Source organism: Pinus tabuliformis, chromosome 5_2, assembly GCF_031772625.1.
Source record: "Pinus tabuliformis cultivar Carrire ecotype Pingquan chromosome 5_2, CPIR1, whole genome shotgun sequence".
Classification (NCBI taxonomy): Eukaryota; Viridiplantae; Streptophyta; class Pinopsida; order Pinales; family Pinaceae; genus Pinus; species Pinus tabuliformis.
In genome coordinates, this window is record NC_142306.1 from 813,371,786 (window position 1) to 813,391,672 (window position 19,887).

The window sequence follows — 19,887 nt, forward strand, 5'->3', positions numbered from 1 at the left end:
AAACTGTTTAGAAAATAAATATAACACCACATATTTTTCAACCTTACTCAACTGGAAAACAATATCATCCAGACAAAAACAAATATTATGTAAAAGACATTTAATATCCTCTCAATATTATTAATATTATAAACTATTAAATATACTTTTGATAATATAGTCACAACTATAAAATTTCAACTTAAGCTTGTTCCACGTTACTTTAATAAACTACCAATTCCCCCTAATTAATTTATTTTTACACCATACTGTCCTGCATAAAACCATATACTACTTTTTCATTACAAAATTAAACCATTTCATTTTTAGAAAACCAAGAGTACTTCGCAGTTACGCATTCCATCGGGAGGTGGTCCCACTTTCAGATTGAATCAATAATCAAGTATTTTAAACCCGGGCTCTCAAAAGCCACGTACAGCTACCAGTCTTCGTACCGTAAAATTGAGGTAAACGTGCCAAGAGCAAATTTTATTCTTAATTATTTTTTGCGATAATTGTTTTGAATTTATAAAACTAAAATATTTATTAATAATTTTATAATGTCATTAATGCGTAAATAACATATCATGTTTTCGAAGTGAACAGTGTCCCGTTCAATTTATTTGGTAATCTATCTTACAAGTATATCAAAAAAATGTTGGAAGCGCATTATCTTGGCCGATATATCTTTGGGAGTCGACAGATATATATACATCTTGACTACATGTCACCGCGGGCATGGAAGTCATCGACGGTATGCAGCAAGATCGAACCAGGGGGGGTTTACCGTCCAATCTTAGTTTTTCACATCAAAATTTCCGCTGCGGCCACGTTCGTTGTTCGATTCTAGCGCAAAATTCGAATTCTTCTGCAGATTAACCCCGGAACAAGACTTTATTTGTCAGAATAGCCAAATATAACTGTGATTCGTCCCAATTTGGACAATTTTAGTGTTTTTTGATCACTCTGGCTCGGGAATCAATTATCCGTCCGAAATAATACCGGTAAGAATCGAAATTAAAGGCTTTAGGCCGTTTTGTTTGTTTTTTTTGTGTCGATTTAGCTTGAAACGAGGTTTCCTGGCTCGTATTTTGATGAATTCGATGAAGGAACTGGAGGGTTTTGGTTTCTTTTGAGGTTTAATGGAAGAAAATAGGATACTGGCGGATTGAATTTGGATTATTGCTCGATCCTTTTCCCTTGGCCGTAGATCCCCGAGGAAGGAGAGGGAGCCGGTTTATTTAATGTGGTGGAAGAAATCTTCATGAGTTTTGGTGGATTTTCTTTTATGTATATTGCCTTCGTAGAATGTTTGGAAGATGTGGAATTCTAGGGTTTTTTCGAATCTCTTGTATTGCAAATTGAGAGAGAGCTCTGTTTTTTTGGCTGTGGAAGGTAAATATTTGGTTCTCAAGTGTCGGGGAAGAAATCGAAATAGATCTTTGCACAGAAATTAAAATTAAAGTTTTTGGCTAGATTGTTAGGTTAAATAAAACCTGTCAACCGTGAACGAATAATCTAATAATATATTTTCTTTTTAATCTTCAGAATTTCTGGAAAGAAGCGGTCGCATATGGTCTTTGGAAAAGAGAAAGCGTTTGGATATCATGCAGTAAGGCCTCGTATTTCTATCAACGGTACTTGAAAATTGCTGGAAAATCAAGTGCAATTGCAAGTTCCATTTGCATCCCTTTAAAAACTTGATTCTTTGTGAATTGTCTAAATCAAATAAGTGTACAAATCTGCTTTCTGCATTGCAAGCCATTTGACACGGCAGAATGATGGGCTCTGAAAATGATGAAGCTCAAGAAGCTCACCTCTTCACCTCCACAGAAGCAATGGAAAGCCTGGTCTTAGATCAACCCCCGCAGACATATATATCGAGTAGCGATTACAGGAGCGTAATGTCATCTTATGCTGAAACGCATTCATTGCCTCCTTCAGAAGACCCCTTGCAGTCGTCCTTTAAAGATTCACACCATAAGAGCTTCAAAGATGACTTCCCAGATGATTCTTTTGTGGAGCCTCCTTCATATGCAGATGTTGTGTTTACTCCCTTTGGGGAAGAATCCATTGTTGGAAATGGTAACGGCACGGCAAGGGAGACGGGGAACTCATTTTCGTCGCAATCGGCCTCATCAAGTTCAGAATATTTGAATATTGCAGTAGTCCAACCTCAGAAGGAGCAAGAAATTGCAAACTCTCTTGTTCCAGGGGGAAACTCATATGTGACATATCTTATTGTTACTCATACAAACATGCCTGAGTTTGGCGGTTCAGAGTTCGGTGTGAGGCGAAGATTTCGAGATGTGGTAACTTTGGCTGATAGGCTTGCAGAATCTTATCGGGGATTCTTTATTCCTCCCCGCCCGGACAAAAGTGTTGTTGAAAGCCAGGTTATGCATAAACAGGAGTTCATTGAGCAGCGAAGAATAGCACTGGAGAAATATCTTTGCAGATTGGCTGGTCATCCAGTGATTAGGAAGAGCCTTGAATTGAGATTATTTCTTCAGGCTCAAGGAAAACTACCCTTACCAAGCACGACAGACATGGCTTCACGAATGCTTGATGGTGCTGTGAAACTACCTAAGCAACTATTTGGAGAGGGCAATGCCGCATGCACAGCTCAAGATGTCGCTCAACCAGCAAAGGGAGGAAGGGATCTGATTAGAATGTTCAAGGAGCTAAAGCAGTCCGTCACAATCGATTGGGGAGGAGTAAAGCCTCTTTTTGTTGAGGAAGACAAGGATTTTTTGGAAAAGAAAGAAAAAATACAAGATCTAGAGCATGAGCTAAGCGATGCTTCTCAGCAGGTAAGCAAGGAACATTTATTCTTTTTTGTGTTTCTATTGTCCATGTATGCATAAGGTTGTTCTCAAAACTCTGATTCTTGTTAACTGGAAATTGAAACCAGTGTCTGAACTTTCTTTAAAATATCGCAGAATATTGTGTTCTGGAAATAGAAATACGTTCAGATCTCTCTACATCGGTCTGGGTATGCTGAGTGGGTTCCTCTGTATATGCGTCTAGATTTTGTGTATGTTCTGTTCGACTGTCCAGTTCGTCTTCCACATTCTTTGTTGCTACTTGGTGGATGCCATGCTGGTTTCTTCTCCTCGGCAAAGAAGATTAGAGAACAAAAGTCTTTTATGCAACTGAGTGCTGGTGGGCATGTTTCTGCCTCTGAAAAAATGTTCTCTCAGAATTATACTTCTCTGATTCTTCATTCTGTTTTGAATCTGGTTCTTGGAAATGTGCCTAGGACATGCTTTTTGTTTCTTGCTTGTGAATAAAATGTGTCCAGGGCACAATTCCGTGTCTAAGTTCTGGTGGCTTGGCTTCTGCTGATATGATAGCCTCAGATCAATATAGCGCAGCTTGCTTGCTTCTTCTACTCGGGTGTTTAACTTCCTTGGATGGTTAAATACCTTCAATTCTGTATGGTGGCTCACTTTTTCTATTTGGCAGTATATGCAGAATCTGCTATATATCTGTGTGGCCCCCTCGCTTGAAATAATTTTTCTATTGGTGGTTGTGAGGAAAGGAATACTTTTTTTTTCTTTGTCATTGAGTCACTTGATTCAATGGGGTTAGTCCCTTTTATTCCTTTCACATAGGTATTTGTGCTACTTATCTTTCTTGCTAATTAATAGTGTTAATCTAACAGTTCGATGCTCAACCTGGGTAATGGATGTTATAATGAGTTTGTAAGTCAAGGTTTTGAGTCTTCCAAACTGATGGTGATCACTACAATTTCAGGTGGATCTAGGACAAGTCCAACATTTGTCCTTCTTCCTAGTCAGTGCTCCTACTTTACCTTGCTATTTTGGATTACTGGATAGGCTGCCTAACTGTGTCTCCACTAATCTGTTCCTTATACAACGATGGTTGTCATTTTAATATATTTTCTCTCCATAAAGCTATACATTAAACAGGTTATATAACAATAAGATTCTTTTGACTTATATGCTAGCAGAGTTGGAAAGTTTGAGATGAATATATATTTAGCGGATAGATTGTAGCTTCTAATATCATAAATATGAAGAAAATCCTTCTCAAGTTAGCCTTCTCAGTGTTGATATTTCAAAACGGATGGTCAAATATATTTATATGTATAAGCTATTGATCATTCATTCTCTGAATATGACCCTTTCAAAAGGAAGCATGGAGCTAGTCGCCCTATTTTCTCCGAATTTGACAAAAGTTGATTATTCTTGAAGGTTCCTTTTTGCCTAACTCTATGATGCAACTGGACTCAGGCTTTATATCACTAACTCGAAGCTTTCCTCTCTGTCCTTCAACTGCTGTGTTCTTTCAACGTTGTATCTTCTTTAATGGATTTTGTATACAGTTCAACAATTACCAAGGATTCCTGTCATCTGCGATCTCTGATAACTGGGCCTCTCGGAGATTGAGCCATCGGGGGAAACTTCTCTTCCTTTTGTTCCCAATCTGGTCTGGAGAACAGATTGTCAATTAACATAACTTCAACTAACACTATCGTTAACCTGGCCACTGGGAATATAATTGACTGGAACCACATAGAATTTTTCTAGAACTATGACAAACTTAGGAAAAGGAAAACAAAATTACAAAATTCCATAACATTGAGGAAACCAACTTACAAAGACCCAACGCTCCTGTCTTGGAATTTCCAAGTCTAACTGTTAGAAACCCTTCATGTACTTTCTGATTTATTTCAATTTTCTACCTACTTGTTCTGTTTAATTAACAAGTTATTTACCATGTAAATACTGAAAATAAATACAAGTACATGCTCAACACATTACAGATCATCAACTGAAGGAAAAAACAAGCACACAAGTGACACCGATATTTTTGGACTAATGTCCCCGGAAAAGCTTAATGCGGGAAAATCGGTGCAACTATCTAAGGGTTTTATTATTAAGCAGTTTCAGAATACAATCTGGGTGCTAGAAATGGCTCACCCAACAGAGAATTCCCTCGGCAGTAGTACCTCTCAGTTGGAGACAGATATTCTGGCTAAAAATCCCGGATGAATGATCCCACAGCTCTTAGCTCCAATCTGCTCCTCGAAATCTCCTAGCATCAGCCTCTAGGGTCTGCATCAATATCTCTGGCCTAGTGTTTGCCTTTGGAGGCTCTGCGTCAGCCTCTACGTCTCCCACGCTGGCTCTTTCTGGCACTGTGCAACTTTTGGCTGCCTCTGCATGGCCTATGGCTGTCTTTGCTTGGCCTCTAGCTGGCTCTGCATTAACCCTCTCTCGGCTCTGATGCTCCTGATACCCTCTCTGCCTCTCCTTTTGTATTCATTGCCCCTCAGTTGCAACTCAGATCACTCCTTCAATTTCCTTTGCAAGCCCTGCCCCAGAAAATCGAATTCTTGATCAACTCGGTGTATTCTCCAAGTGACCCTCAAGCCTCCTCTTATACTTTTCTTGTTGACAATTCAATGGCCGAGAATAAGTCCCTAATCATCGGCTAAAGAAACTCTGGCTTGATCCATGACTTTTGGACCCTTCTAACACAATTTTATATTAATTCACATTAATATTTTATTTTCCTTAAGTTTAGACTTAGGGACTCCATTAAAAATATTAATTATTTTAATATCTCCCTTAGAATCTGCCCAAACCATTTCTGGGTATTGGAGATCTCATATGCTTTAGCCTTTCCACCAATTTTCGTGGCTAGAGCACATCCGATGCTACCCCAAATCAACACTCCCTCTTAGCGAGGATTGTGCTCTAGTAATATTCTTCACTGAGCATCACCCTGATCATCTGGCATCGGTCCTGGTGCTGATGCTAGGCCTGCTTCCCAACATCCTCTGTACTGTTGCATCATGTACTGCTACCCATGGCCCTGCCACTGCCACTGTTGCATCCGTACGACAACCCCTCTCATCATGCTACATTGTGTTGCCCATAGCATTGCCATTGCTAATTGTTGCACTGCAACTCAGTTACTGAGAAGTAAGTAACTGATATCCAAACTCTGACATATCTGTCGGCTAGAGACACCCACGATGCTGAAACTCCTTCTGTCGTTGACAAGTGCTCCCTCTCTGACCTCTGCGCTGTTGCAACAACTCCATACACCTCGCACTGCTGCCTCACGCTGTCCAGGGACTCCTGCACTGTAGCTCCCTCTGTCGCTTCATCTGCATCTGTTTCCATTGACATCCGTCAGTACTGCTACTCCTCTTCGGGGCTCTCGTAGCAAGGCATAATCCAAGAGGCTGGGTACCTCAAGGATCCTACCCCTCATTGCCTGTAGTCCATCTGACTACAGCTTGATGTCTCCCCACTTCCTCTCAAGTGGCGCGTGAGCACTCATGGCACAATCATCATCTGTCTCCACTTCCTTCTCCGCCCTTGCTGGCGCAAACTTGGTCTCGGAAGCCTCTCCCTTGCTCTTCTTCCTTAGGCACTGGCTCGCATAGTAACCTAGTACCCCATAGTGGAAGCATTTGACCTTGGAGAGGTCCTTCTTCTTTCGTTTCTCTTGCTTTCCCTCAGATGCTAGGGCAACATCCTCCTCTTCCTCCTTGATTTTGACCCCCTTGCCACATCTTCCTGCCTTGGTCAACCTTCTGATCTTTTCTTGGCGAAGAGCTGCCCACAGTTCCTCCCAATATGGAAGGGTCGACTTGCTAGTGTGCTTTGGACAAACACCTCCCAGTCTTTTGAGACTGCGTTTAGGGCTTGTCCTCACCATCAATTCTTGATCTAGTGTGGCCCTTATGGAAGTCAGCTGATCCTGGATCTCCTTCAATCGACCGAGGAAGGTGTCAATTTGTTCTCCCTTCTGCATCTGGTATGATCGCAACTGATTTTCTAGTAGCATCTTCCTCTGCACGAAAGTATGCTGATACAATTTCGTCAGGGCCTCCCACATCACATTTGTCTTTTGCTTTTCGGCAATATGTGGTACTACATGGTCCTTGACCCCGTCAAGGATGATGCTCTTGGCCCTCGCCATTGCCTCCTCGTACTTGTCGTTCTCAACCGGGTCAATTGGGATCGCTATCGTCTTCAAGGCGAAGTGCTTGAGATGATTCTTGTTCAGAATAGACAACATTTTGGCCTTTCAGACTACGAAGTTTGAGGCTCCGTCCAGTTCGTCCTGGTCTCTTATTCCATTCACTGCCATTTCGCCTCTCCTCTACTTCCCTTTTGGAAGTTCTCAGTGTGACTCCCTCCGAGCCTCGATTTCCCTCCTGGAAACCCCTCTTCCAAAGTCAAGATGCCCCCACTGCGATTGTTAGTGCAACTGCACCACTGATCCAGATTTCTTGGCTAGAAATTCTCGGCAACAACTCCCTCCTCCTTGGTCTTGCCCTGTTAGGCACTGTTTTGACCACAGTACCCCACCAGCTTCACTTCGTAACTTACCCACAGCCTCCTATGCCTCAATAAATTGAAGGTTAGAGCTTCTAGGCTCTACATAATCTCGACACTAGCAAAATCCACACCCCCTTGCTACGGGTATCAATCCTTTCTGACTGAGAAAGATGACCGGGCACTGCGTAGGTCAGGTCTGCTCCCTTCTGCCACTGTGTTGATCCTCCTCCCGGCTCAAACTTGATGAAGCAGGCACTGCGTCACCCCTTCCTTGCTGCTTCTCTTCTATGAACAACTTCTGTCGCTCGGGACAACTGTTTCTACTGTTGCTGCATTGCTCGGCTGATGCCCTCAGTTCTTCTGTGATCTACAACCTCCCTCTGATACCATGTTGGAATTTCTAAGTCTAATTGTTAGAAACCCTTCATGTACTTTCTAATTTATTTATGCCTACTTTTTCTGTTTAATTAACAAGTTATTTACCATGTAAATATTGAAAATAAATACAAGTACATGCTCAACACATTACAGATCATCAACTCAAGGAAAAAACAAGCACACAAGTGACACTGTTATTTTTGGACTAATGTCCCTGGAAAAACCCAATGCGGGAAAACCGGTGCAGCTATCTGAGGGTTTTATTATCATGCAGTTTTTGAATACAATTTGGGTGCCAAAACCGGCTCCCCAACAAAGAATAATCTCGGTAGTAGTACCTCTCAGTTGGAGACAAGTATTCCAGCTAAAAACCCCGGAGGAATGATCCCACAGCTCTCAGCTCCAATTTTCCCCACGAAATCTCCCAACGTCAGCCTCTAGGGTTTGCATCAGCCTCTTTGGCCCAGCGTTAGCCTCTAAAGGCTCTGCGTCAGCCTCTGCGTTTCGCACGCTGGCTCTTTCTGGCATTGCGCAACTCCTGGCTGCCTCTGTGTGGCCTTTGGCTGGCTTCTAGATGGCTCTGCGTCAACCCTCTCTCGGCTTTTGCATTGATGCTTCCAGTACCCTCTCTGCCTCTCTGCTTCTATATTCACTGCCCATCAGCTGCAACTTAGATCACTCCATCGATTTCCTCAGCAAGCCCTGGCCCAAAAATCCGAATTCTTGATCAACTTAGTGTATTCTCCAAGTGACCCTCAACCCTTCCTCTTATACTTTTCTTGTTGACAATTCAAGGGCCGAGAATAAGTCCCTAATCATCAGCTAAGATTAACTCTGGCTTGATCCATGACTTTTGGACCCTTCTAACATAGTGTTATATTAATTCACTTGCCCAAACCATTTCTGGTTATTGGAGATCTCATGTGCTTTAGCCTCTCCACCAATTTTCGTGGCTAGAGCACATCTGATGCTACCCCAAATCAACACTTAGTTCAAGAGCGGATCTGCGTGCAGATGTAGAAATTCATTGTGCACTTCCCAGGCCCATCATCAGACCTTTGGAAGAGCTTGTCCATAACAAACACATAATTGGTCTTGGATATGACAAGGATGTGTCCTTTCATATTCTAGATTACTCAGAGCCCATCCAGTTTCAAAGTGCTGGATTCCTTCATGACAGTTCACCTTCGCTTGTTTCAGATTCTGCTTCGCTATATTCGCAACCAAAAGTTGTTAAAATGCCAACACTGTGACCGAGTTGGCCATATGAAAGATCATTGTTTCGATCTTCATCCATGTGAGCACTATCGTAAAACCACCCATTCTTCAAACAGATGCTTTAAAAGCAACCCTCTTTCAAAAACAAAGATTCATCTTGGATGGATCGCTTCTTGGTAATGGGTTTCAACAACCAAGAAGATATTTCAGTCATATGTCAGAACTTGTTCTAGAGTATTGAACAATCTTGCAGTTGAGTTTTCTCCATCATCTCACCTTGTATCTGACGGGGGGTAAGTGATGGTCATCTACAAGCTTCAAAGCCACATCAAGCGAGCCTGAGCCACAACCTGCCATACCAGATTCAGAGTTGTAGCCAGAGACAAAGATGCCCCTGAGCATGCCTTTAGTTGGTGATGCCTCTTCAAAGAATTGGGGACACTTCCTCTAGTAAAAGACTTCAGCTTCTTGCCAGTTTTGGAAGAGTTCCAGGAATTGCATTAAGCATTCCATAGTTGGTGGTCATCCTTAAACCATCACAAGTTGAGACCTCCCTTTTTAGGTTGAGATTCTCCCTTTTTATGCGGGGTGAGACCTCTCTTTCAAGGTTGAAGGTTTCTCTCTTCAAAACATTAGGAGCACTTCCTCTAGCAGAAGACCTCAGCTTCATGCCAGATTTGGAAGAGCTCTGGGAACTACATTAAGCATTCCAGTGTTTGTGGTCCTCCTTAAACCACCCCCCTTATACCAACATTTCAGAGAGCACATTTAACCTAGTGCTGCCATGCATTTTTGCACATTTTGTATTACAACGCTCTTCTTGGACTCATACATAACCCTTCGGGAATGTTGGACACCTAATCCTCTATGGATTGGTGTGGAATGTGAACAACCACCGGAGTCCAAGAGATTAGTTGGAATATGAATCCAAGGGTCACACCAATGTACTATATATATGTATCATTGTGAATAATAGATGCAATTCAATGTTTTATCATTCATATTCTGTCTCTGAAATTGTCATGTTTAACAACGCTTGTAATCTACACTGTTTTACCTCACACGGTTGTGGCAGGCTTATATCTGAGTTTTTAACAATTGTACAGGTAGCCTCATAATCCCCATGTGGCAGGTGCACCCCTCATCATTTCTATCATTGTTGTTCGTCATTAGCAACAATGACCAAATATGATCAATCCACACATGATGATCATTGTCCTCCACAACAAGAATCTCAGCTTTGCCTAATCACACCACTGAGAATTTTATCATCAACTCCACTTACAACAACTATACATCTAGTAAAACATGCTAAACATGTTTACCAAATAATGGTTCAGAGACGGGGAACATCTACAAATCTCTCAGGAGTTGAATCATATTCTTACCAGAGGAGTCTTTTAATATGTTTTAGGCTTTAGCAGAAACATATAGGGATACAAATCTTGCTATTTCTGAACAGAAAAAAATTGTTGAATTATGCATCTGAACATGCAAACTAATATATATGATATACATGCTTTTATGTGAGCGAATATATCTTTCATGACACCCAATGGGTGATGATGCCCTGTCTGAATGCATTTCAGTTGTTGACATTAATGTAGAGTCTAGTTTCTGTTGGACTTCTATTACTTTTAGCAGAAACATGTAGGGATACAAATCTTGCTACTTCTAAGTTCTGAGAATAGAAAAAATTGTGGAATTATGCATCTAACCATGCAAAGTACATGTTTTGGTGTGCAGTGAGTCTATTATTCATGACACCTAACAAGCAATCTTTTATCTCTTAAGGCATTTTCTTTCTTGTAATTGACATAGAGTCTAGTGTATGTTGAAATTAATTACCTTTTGCAGAAACATGTGGGGATACAAATCTTGCTACTTCTGACCACTGGGTAAATTTTTGAATTATGCATCTGAACATGCCAACTAATGATGGCAGATGTGCCTTTTGGTGTGCAGTGAATCTATAATGCCAGACATCTAATGAGTGATGATCCATCTCTGCGTGCATTTTGTTTGTTGCATTGCCATAAAGTATAGTGTTTGTTGGAATTCTATTAGTCACTAATACTTGACACAAGATTGGGCTGTAGTTGATGCAAATATAATTAGCGTGTTTGCAAGTTATATTATCTCGGCATTATGTGGTGCAAACAAAACTGAATGTTGTCTGTGGCCATTAAATGTAGGCTGAGGTACTTGTTAAAGCGCAGCAGGAGCTTGGAGAAACAATGGGAGAACTTGGCTTAGCATTTATTAAACTATCAAAGTTTGAGACTGAGGAGGGTACTTTAAATTCCCAAAGAGTCCGTGCAACCGATGCCAAACGTGTGGCAACTGCTGCTGTGAAAGCAAGCCGGTTTTATCGAGAAGCATATGCACAATCACTTAAACATATGGTATTTTCTTCTAAAATTCAATCAAACAAACAAATTTTGAATTCATGTCAAAACCATTCTGCCATTTTGAGCAAATTTAAATACATGTACTTTGTGTTTCTTTTCTTTAATATCTAGATTTTGGATTGCTTACACATTTCAGGATAAGCTTCATGAGTACCTTGGCTTTATGCAAGTTGTATACACAACATTTTCAGACATACCAAATGCTTTATTAATAGTACAAACCCTCTTAACTGACATCCCTTCTATGAATTCCCGAGTTGAAAAGCTAACAACTACCTCTTCAAAAATATTGGAGGTGACACGACAAGGAACAAAAGAATAGAGGAGTTAAAGGAGACCATAAAAGTAACAGAGGGGGCACGAGATTGTGCAGTGAAGGAATATGAACGCATCAAGGTATTTGTTTCATATTTGATGCTTTATTGTGTTTCTTTACTTCTCTATAACTATTGTAAAGGGATCATTCTAGTACAATGTTATGATAAAAAAGATGTGCTTTTTTTGTAAGAGAGCAAATTGCAACATATCTATTCAGTATGTACAGGAGAAAAAATAAATATACCAGACTGTAGGCAGTCCCCAAAGGAGACTGCACTACAGTTTTTAAATAGTACGTGCAACCATCTGGTGTTATGTCCCTCCCACTTTGGGGAATTGTTTTTGGACTGCAAACTGGAAATTGAAAAACTATACAATAGACATAGGCAAAGACCACTGGGGGTATGATTCAAAATAATAACTAAAACCAGAAATAAACCCAAACAGTAGCACTTGGGAGAGTTTGAAATCACTCCTGAGAGTCCAAACCCATATCTATTGGAATCAGTGGAATGACCTCTCTCTTCTGGGCCCAAGCTGCGTCTTTTGGAATTGCTGCTTTAACAGCAATCCCTTCCACATGCTTTTGGAGTTGGCTGCCGTTTCCACCCAATCAAACAGCCAGAGTTCAGCTTGCCAATTTGAATCTAAGCTCCATTCTATGGTCCTGACATGTAATAAAGTAGGCTTCAAACCATGGTACTACCATAATTGCCTTAGTTAATGTATTGGTCCCTGCGCTATTGCCTGGAATAATAGTTCGGGTGTCCTGTCATGGACAGATCTGATGTGGTGCGATCGAGCTATAAGCCTATAATGGCTTGTATCTGCCTGCTCTTACTGCTCTATCCCATCCACACATGCCCACCCCCTTGCCAGCTGTCCACTTTCCTGCCACCTGTCCCTTACACCCCATGTTAGGGGTCAAAAAGATCTTCTTGAATGCTCACGTGGACTGATTTTAATATGGACATTTAAGAACTCAATTTATTTTCTCATCAATTGCAGTTCGAAAATTGGCATTATCTGCTGTTATGATTGATTGTTAGATGCTTCACATGAAAGCACATAATTTGTGTTGCTTGCTGTTGGAGCAATCTTGGCCTGAGATTTTGTAGATGTGTCTCTGGTTGTGTTGTAAATGTTAAACTGTTCTATTTGGATGCCATTTTTTCCTTTATACTAGCTATTTTTTCCCCTCATTTGATTTCTTTAGTTTTTGGAAAATATGGCAGTTGTATAGAAATGCTTTTTCTGGATTAAATTTCAGACCCTGGCAGTATTCTTCTCTTTACGTTGCATATGGACAGGCACTTACATATACATCTAATTTTGAATGGCATTTTCTGTAGATTTGTTAGATGATAAGGCTTCTATTATAAGGTGCTTTGATATGATTGTCTAGCGTACATAATGAGTCTTGGTGGGATTTTTATCACCCTTGCATTACTCTGTTTATTGTGTTGTCGTATGGTCATTGTCTGTTTTATCTTTGTAAAGGATTTGTTTTTGAAGTGTCACTGATAGTTGAAAATAACTGCAATTTTCTTTCAGGAAAATAATAGAAATGAACTACAAAGGTTTGAAACAGAAAGGCGAAATGACTTCTTCAACATGTTGAAAGGTTTTGTTTATAATCAGGTAAACTGGTCATCTAGCATTGCCCTAAACTAGATTTTTTAGTTGCATTATCTGATGGTCCATTTATTATATTTTTGTTTTCCATAAAATGCTTGCCTTTTTCTGCTTCTTGTAATGATGTCTAGTTAATCAGAAATGGTAAGTCATGAGGTTCTCCAGTGTTGATTGTTATGTCTTAAGAAACCATACAAGAAGCGATTTAGGTATTAGCCGATTTTAGACTTTGTTAAAACTTTGAACCATAATAGTTCAAAGTTCTAAATTTAAGTTAGGGACCCTGCATCCCCTGTGATATTCCCTAAAATTTGGGGTGTGTTTCCACATGCCACTTGGATGCATTCCCACATTCACACATCCCCACATTCTGAAAACTTGGTGGAACAATTAAATCATGCATTTTAAACCATTGTAGGATTAAAAGGAGGCTGTAGTAATTCAAAATTGTGTGGTTGAGATTTGAGAGCTGAGGTAGATATCATACATCATACATGCAGCAATGCAAAATAATGAGAATCACAAGTTGTAATCACTTTACCCTTATTTTAAGTGATGGTTGGATGTTACATCCTTTTTTCGATGGATCAGGATTAGAAATGAACTTGTATTAGATCAGTATGCATTCAGAATATTCAGTGATTCACATGCATGGGAAATGAGTAATACTACCAGAGATCCATCTTAATCCGGATCTTATGACCATTGAGAGGGATTAAAAAGAAGCTAAGGTGCAGGTTCAAAATAAGTTCTGATCATCTCAAATAAAAAACATGGTTGTATTTGTTAAGTAGTGGTAATTTGGACTAAGCTATAATCATAGGATTCTATTGTTTATCTATAGGAAAATCAATAAAAGACTTTGCTTGTGGAGCATTAAATCATTGAAAATTGTTTTCTGAATTTGATTCATTGAACTTATAAAGCTCAAATCTACTTGCAAGAAATGCAATTCCCAGTTATGAGATGGTAATTAACTGTTTGAAAAATTGATGGTTGTAACAATAAGGATTGCTAGAGATAGTGACTCTGCTTTCACAAGGTGATTTTGAGGGAGTAATTATTGTGGTTAAATATCATAATGTTCATATTTTGTTTTGTCTTGGGTAATTTACCAGTGACCTGTCTATCAGAAGCAAAAAGTGAAAATATATTCAAGAATAATTTGCCTCCTTGGATTAACAAGTTTGGAATCAACGAAGTTTCACTCCACTTTATGTTGGGGTAAAGGGAGAAAGTGTAATTCTTTAAATAACTGAAAGCATTTAGTGTAACTTTGGCATTTCCAAGTCTCTTGTACACTTGTGCCCAAATTCAAGTCATTTGACAGTCTTTCCTACCTTCTTGGTGTGGCCATGAAATCATTTCACTTTTGATTCCAACCCAGGGACATTCCTGTTCACGTTACATATTTTCCTAAATTCATTGTCTCACTGTTGGGTCAATCCCTTCTTCTGTTATATAACAACTCTATATTTCCGAAGTTTGATCTTCTCAGTTATATGTGTGTTTGCGCTAACATCTTTCATCTCTCTTTGGCATACACTTCCACAAGTACTTTAACCATGACAAGATGCATCTTGTAGTATGCATGTGGAAGCAATTGTTATTCGTTCTGCAGTACTGATAAATCCCATAGAATATTGTTTGTACATAGTCTAGAGTCTAGACCCTGTAGCATATTTTGTAGCATTGTGCAACCCATGTTGCTTGGGAGCGGGAGCGGGAGCGACCATTTTCAGAAGCTCCTGGTTTGGGAGCGAATCCGGGAGCGATTTTTTAAAAATATATATATTTTTTATATTTTTTAATTTTTGATACATATATGTCAACAAAAACATGTAGAATGATGAATTAGACATAAAAAACATAGATTGATCATTGAACCATATCACATCAATCATCTAGAAATTATAATAGTCATCAACCATGTCCACAAGTTAGTAAAATACATTTTACAACTGCAACATATTGAGTCTCATGAATCATGATTCATCAAATTCAATCTTAAAGTTTCAACTTCAAGCTTTCAAAATTGAAAATTCAATAACATTTATCATCATTGATCACCAAAGTTGTACTTGTAAGCTAAGTTTAACTATTACAAGAAGTAATATCTAAGATATTTCTAAATCCTAACTTCTAACTGTTAACATGATATGAAATGTTATAAATTTATAAAATGAAACATGAATAATGAAATGAAATGAAACAACTTTAGTTTTTCGCGAAGCATCATATTCATAATTCACATCATTACCAATGAGTTATAATTGCCAAGGCCCAACTTCAAGGCCCAACTTCAAACTTCAAATTTTCATTGTCACAGTGATATATTGTTTACAAAAAATATCATTATGATATGAAAGAGTCAAGAGTCAAGGACTCAAAACTCAATAGTTATGAAAACTAAAGTCTAATAGAAACTAAAAAAGACAAGTAAACTGTAAATCAGAATCTACATGTGGCCCTTGCCACGAGAGTCTCTAGGAGTATAAGCAGGTCGTGGTGGTCTTATAGGAGTCTCCCGCACAGACCGACGACTAGAACTAGAACCTCCACGTGAGGGTGTAGATGCAGGTGGCGACAGCAAAGGAGGTGGCATGGTTGCTGTAGCTGCTTCATCTTCATCCCTTACAAGTTCCTCTTCCAGTTCTTCAATATGTACAATGCCATCCTCCAAATTGTCATCCTTTGGGTGATTGTCCCAAATTTTATATGTGGGATCCTCATAAGCCCGATCATAGTAATGACTCAACAACCTCAAGTTGTAGTGCACATAAACCAGGGTTTTTGCTCGGTTTTCATTGAGTCTGTTTCTTTTCACATTATGTATGTAGCTGTAGGTGCTCCAACACCTCTCTACAGAAGAAGTATTTACAACCTGTGAAAGAACTTTTTTTGCCAATTTTGGCAAAAGTCCATGCCCGCCATATGTTTCCCACCATGTGAGAGTATCAAATCTATCTCTGTCGTCCATTGCATGGAAGTTACCATACAAACCAGTGCCACTGAAGTATCTGCCTATTTCAAGGTGCACAGCTGCACATTCCTCCCTGTCAGGTACCAACTTTTCTAATGCTTCCAAGTATCCTTTAGTTACCTCTGGATCTAAATGGGGTTTGCTCCTAACCCCACCCCCTGCTGCAGGTTGGCCCAACCAAGATGTAGAGTAGTATTTTGGCGTAAGGATATACGCCAAACAATGTAGTGGAAGATTAAGCCTATTCCACCGTTCACACACACAATCATGAATCAGTTTGTACAAGTTGGGATCTCTATTATGAACAATGTCTTTTATTTCCCCCAACATGGTATCCATTTGCTCATACACCTCGCCAATCACTGGTTTGTCTGTATCTGCAAATTGAATCATGTGATAAATTGGCTTGGTGAAATCCAATACCTACCTCACAGTTGTCCAAAACTGCCCATCAAGAGCGGCCTCCTCCACCATTTCAAAACCTGCCATGTCAGCTACATTTGTAGCCCTTTCCTTTAATACCTGCCAATGTGGACTTGATACCATGCTAGCTAATGCCTCTCTTACCTTCAAAAGGCGCCTGAAGGTGAGGTAATAGCTACCAAATCTGGTCTTCGCAATCTTCAACAACTCCAATCTCGAGTGACTGCGGAAAAGGCCATGGGTATTGCTATGATTTGTAATAAATTTATCATTTGTTTGCCTTTCTTGTACAAATCACCAATCCATTGATATTGTTCATTTTTGTTCTTGACAATATCATGCAACAGAAGGTTCAATGTGTGAACCAAACATCCAGACCAAAATATGTTGGGGTATTTATCCTCAATAATTGCTCCTGCTGCCTTACAATTAGGAGCATTATCAGTGATGACTTGGATGACATTGTATGGGCCAATACGCTCAATTGTTTCAAGTAATGCTTCTGCAATGTTGATGGCGGTCTTGAACTTGTCTGAGTAATCATGTGCAGCTAGAAAGATGGGACCACTAACAGACACAGCAAGAACACTTATCAATGGCTTGCCTTTTACATTTGTCCATCCATCAGATATAATGGACACCCCATGGTCAGTCCAAGAACTTGTCATTCTATTCAAAGAATGTGATATTTTTGCTTTTTCATGATCAAGGCCAACGGTTCTTGCCTTGACATACCTAGGGCTCTTGTATCCTTTAGGGGCATCATTTATGGCAGAAACCATTTCGTGCTAATAAGGTGAGGGAAGAACATTGAATGGTATCCCACATGCATAGAGAAACCTGTAAACCTTTGAATCCCCATCATTCCTACACCCCTCATCAAGGAAATCTGATATGGTTCTACGCCTTAAAGATGATGACCCTGTGCCTCCATATCCATTGCCTTGGGAGGATGCTGAAGGAGTTCTTTGTGATTGTGAGCTTGGTTCAAAGAAACCCCTTGATTTTTTTGATCTGTGTTGGGCTTCCTCCTCTTCCCTTATGTATTTGGCTCTATCCGCCGCTGACACCGTTGTACAAGTTTTGATTCCTATTTGTTTGTCTCCATCCCATGGCCTTTTCCCGTAGAGGTGTCTTCTAGCACGGGTGTATGAACCTATGTAATCAGTGTTGCAATGGGGGCAATGAAATTTAGTAGTTCCACCCCTTCTCCCTGTTTCAGCCCTGTTAACATATTTCCACAATGGAGTTTGGTCTTGTTTAGTTTTTTGAGGGTCATGTTCACCCTCCTCCAGCTCCTCCTCACCGGGGTTTTCACCAATTTGACTTTCTCCAGCTTCTTCATCCCCCTCTTCAGTTTGGCCCCTCCGTTTCCTACTCTCCAGCACCATAATAACCATAAAAGGGACCAGGAAGAGGAAAATGCCAAGAAATATAGCCAGGTCCATGGTGTTTGATGTTTGTAGGGTTTTGATTCTTGAATCTGCAAATTAATTTAATTTATTGGGATTAATTAATTTAATTTAAATTTATGATTTTTAAACTCAATAAACTAAATTAAATTAACTAAATCACTACCTAACTAACTAAACTAACTAAATTACTAAGTTACTTACTTCTGCAGGCTTGCTCCTCGCTCCTCAGCATTTGCTCCTCGCTCCTCAGCATTTGCTCCTCGCTCCTTTGCTCTTGCTCTTGCTCCAAACTCTTGCTCCATGAAGTCAATGAAATTTTTTTAGGCCGATTGGGCTTTTAAAACCAATTTTATTTTATTTTATTTATTTATTCTAAATTTGATTTTTTTGGCGTCTGCGGAAATTTTTTCCGCCGGATCGCTCCCAGCCTCCGACGAAACGCTCCCGGAGTAATTTTTTAAATTAAAACCACAGAAGATACTTAATATACTTGGCTAAAATAAGGAAGGTCATGGACATGATTTGCTCGTTAGTCAAATATTTGAACTTCTATTTAAAAATATATATTAAATCAATGTATAAGCTCACTGACACCTTGTGACCACCTGTGCTTGGCAAAATAACTAAAAAGGTTAAATTCATGGAATTAAAACGTACAATCAAGCTCAACTGCTCGAATTAAAATAATGATGAGGTAGGTGAGAATCTTTAAATGTCTGAGGCACTGATTCTACAGTGCTTTCAGTTACTGATATTTTAAGATATTGATTTACAGGTAGGATATGCAGAGAAGATTGCTGGTGTCTGGAAAAAAGTGGCAGAAGAAACCAGTGGTTATGCAGGTAGATCAGAGGATTCTCTGCTCTTTGGCACTCATGGCTAGTATCTATTTATTGGCTGTTAATGCAAGTTTCAGCTGTTCGAAGAAGTTTCAATAATTTCAACAAGAATGCCCCCGTAGCAGCTTGAAAGTCTACATATGTGAATTGCATGTGAAGGTTTAAAGCGGTCATTTCTTTTGACAGTAAGTTACCTTCAAACAATAATGCGCGAATTAGAGAATCTTGAATGTCTAATATGTAGTTGAAACATAGGATCATTTGCAGCATTTGTCCTGTAGATGATATGATCTATCTGAATGTTTTTAAAAATGGCATCAGATTCAGGAGATTTTTCATGATTATGTCAGAATTTATTGCTTCCAGATCATATCAAATTTGTAATAGGATTCGCTGCAATGCAAGTTAATTTTGTCCTACTTGGAGGGGCATCACGTTTTTGTGAACTCCTATTCACTTTCATGATGGATTTTATGCTCGAGAGCATAAATTTGTCAAAACATGTTTAAAAAATTAAGAAGTTTGTATTTTGCATATTTTTGCTCTAGTATATTGTTGAAACTGGCATGAGCTAAAATATATTGACCTAAAATTAGTCAATTACCAAGATTTCACCATTCAACTTAGTTTCCTGAATTTTTCATATTTCTTCTATAATTTTGCCAACGAACTTTATACTAATGAATTCTTAAGAGTTATTCATACACGAAACTTTGCAATTTTTCAACGTATGTTTGTAATGGCAGGCAAGTTTATATGTGCTTCTTATTGGATTTTATCATTCTACTTATCCTATCATGGTTATTTTCTGTGAAAGCTATTTCTTTTTAATATAACTCAGAATTGTTAACTAGTGTGAAGTACCCTAAAGCCAATTATAAGGTTATGTGATATTGATTTGTCAAATGTATCTCAGAAGAGGCATTATACATTATAACTTAAAACAGATCTGGCCTAGCT

General features: G+C 39.3%; 1 protein-coding gene across 1 annotated transcript; it reads left to right on the top strand.

Moving 5' to 3' along the window:
• The first annotated feature begins 623 nt into the window (after positions 1 to 623).
• On the top strand, positions 624 to 19,463 carry LOC149161788 (sorting nexin 2B-like). The gene is given in 7 exon segments (XM_089437042.1): positions 624 to 983; positions 1,528 to 2,792; positions 11,099 to 11,308; positions 11,451 to 11,601; positions 11,604 to 11,710; positions 13,187 to 13,273; positions 18,864 to 19,463. Coding segments are annotated over 6 exon segments (1,698 nt in total). The 5' UTR covers positions 624 to 983; positions 1,528 to 1,757; the 3' UTR covers positions 18,972 to 19,463.
• Positions 19,464 to 19,887: the final 424 nt, after the last annotated feature.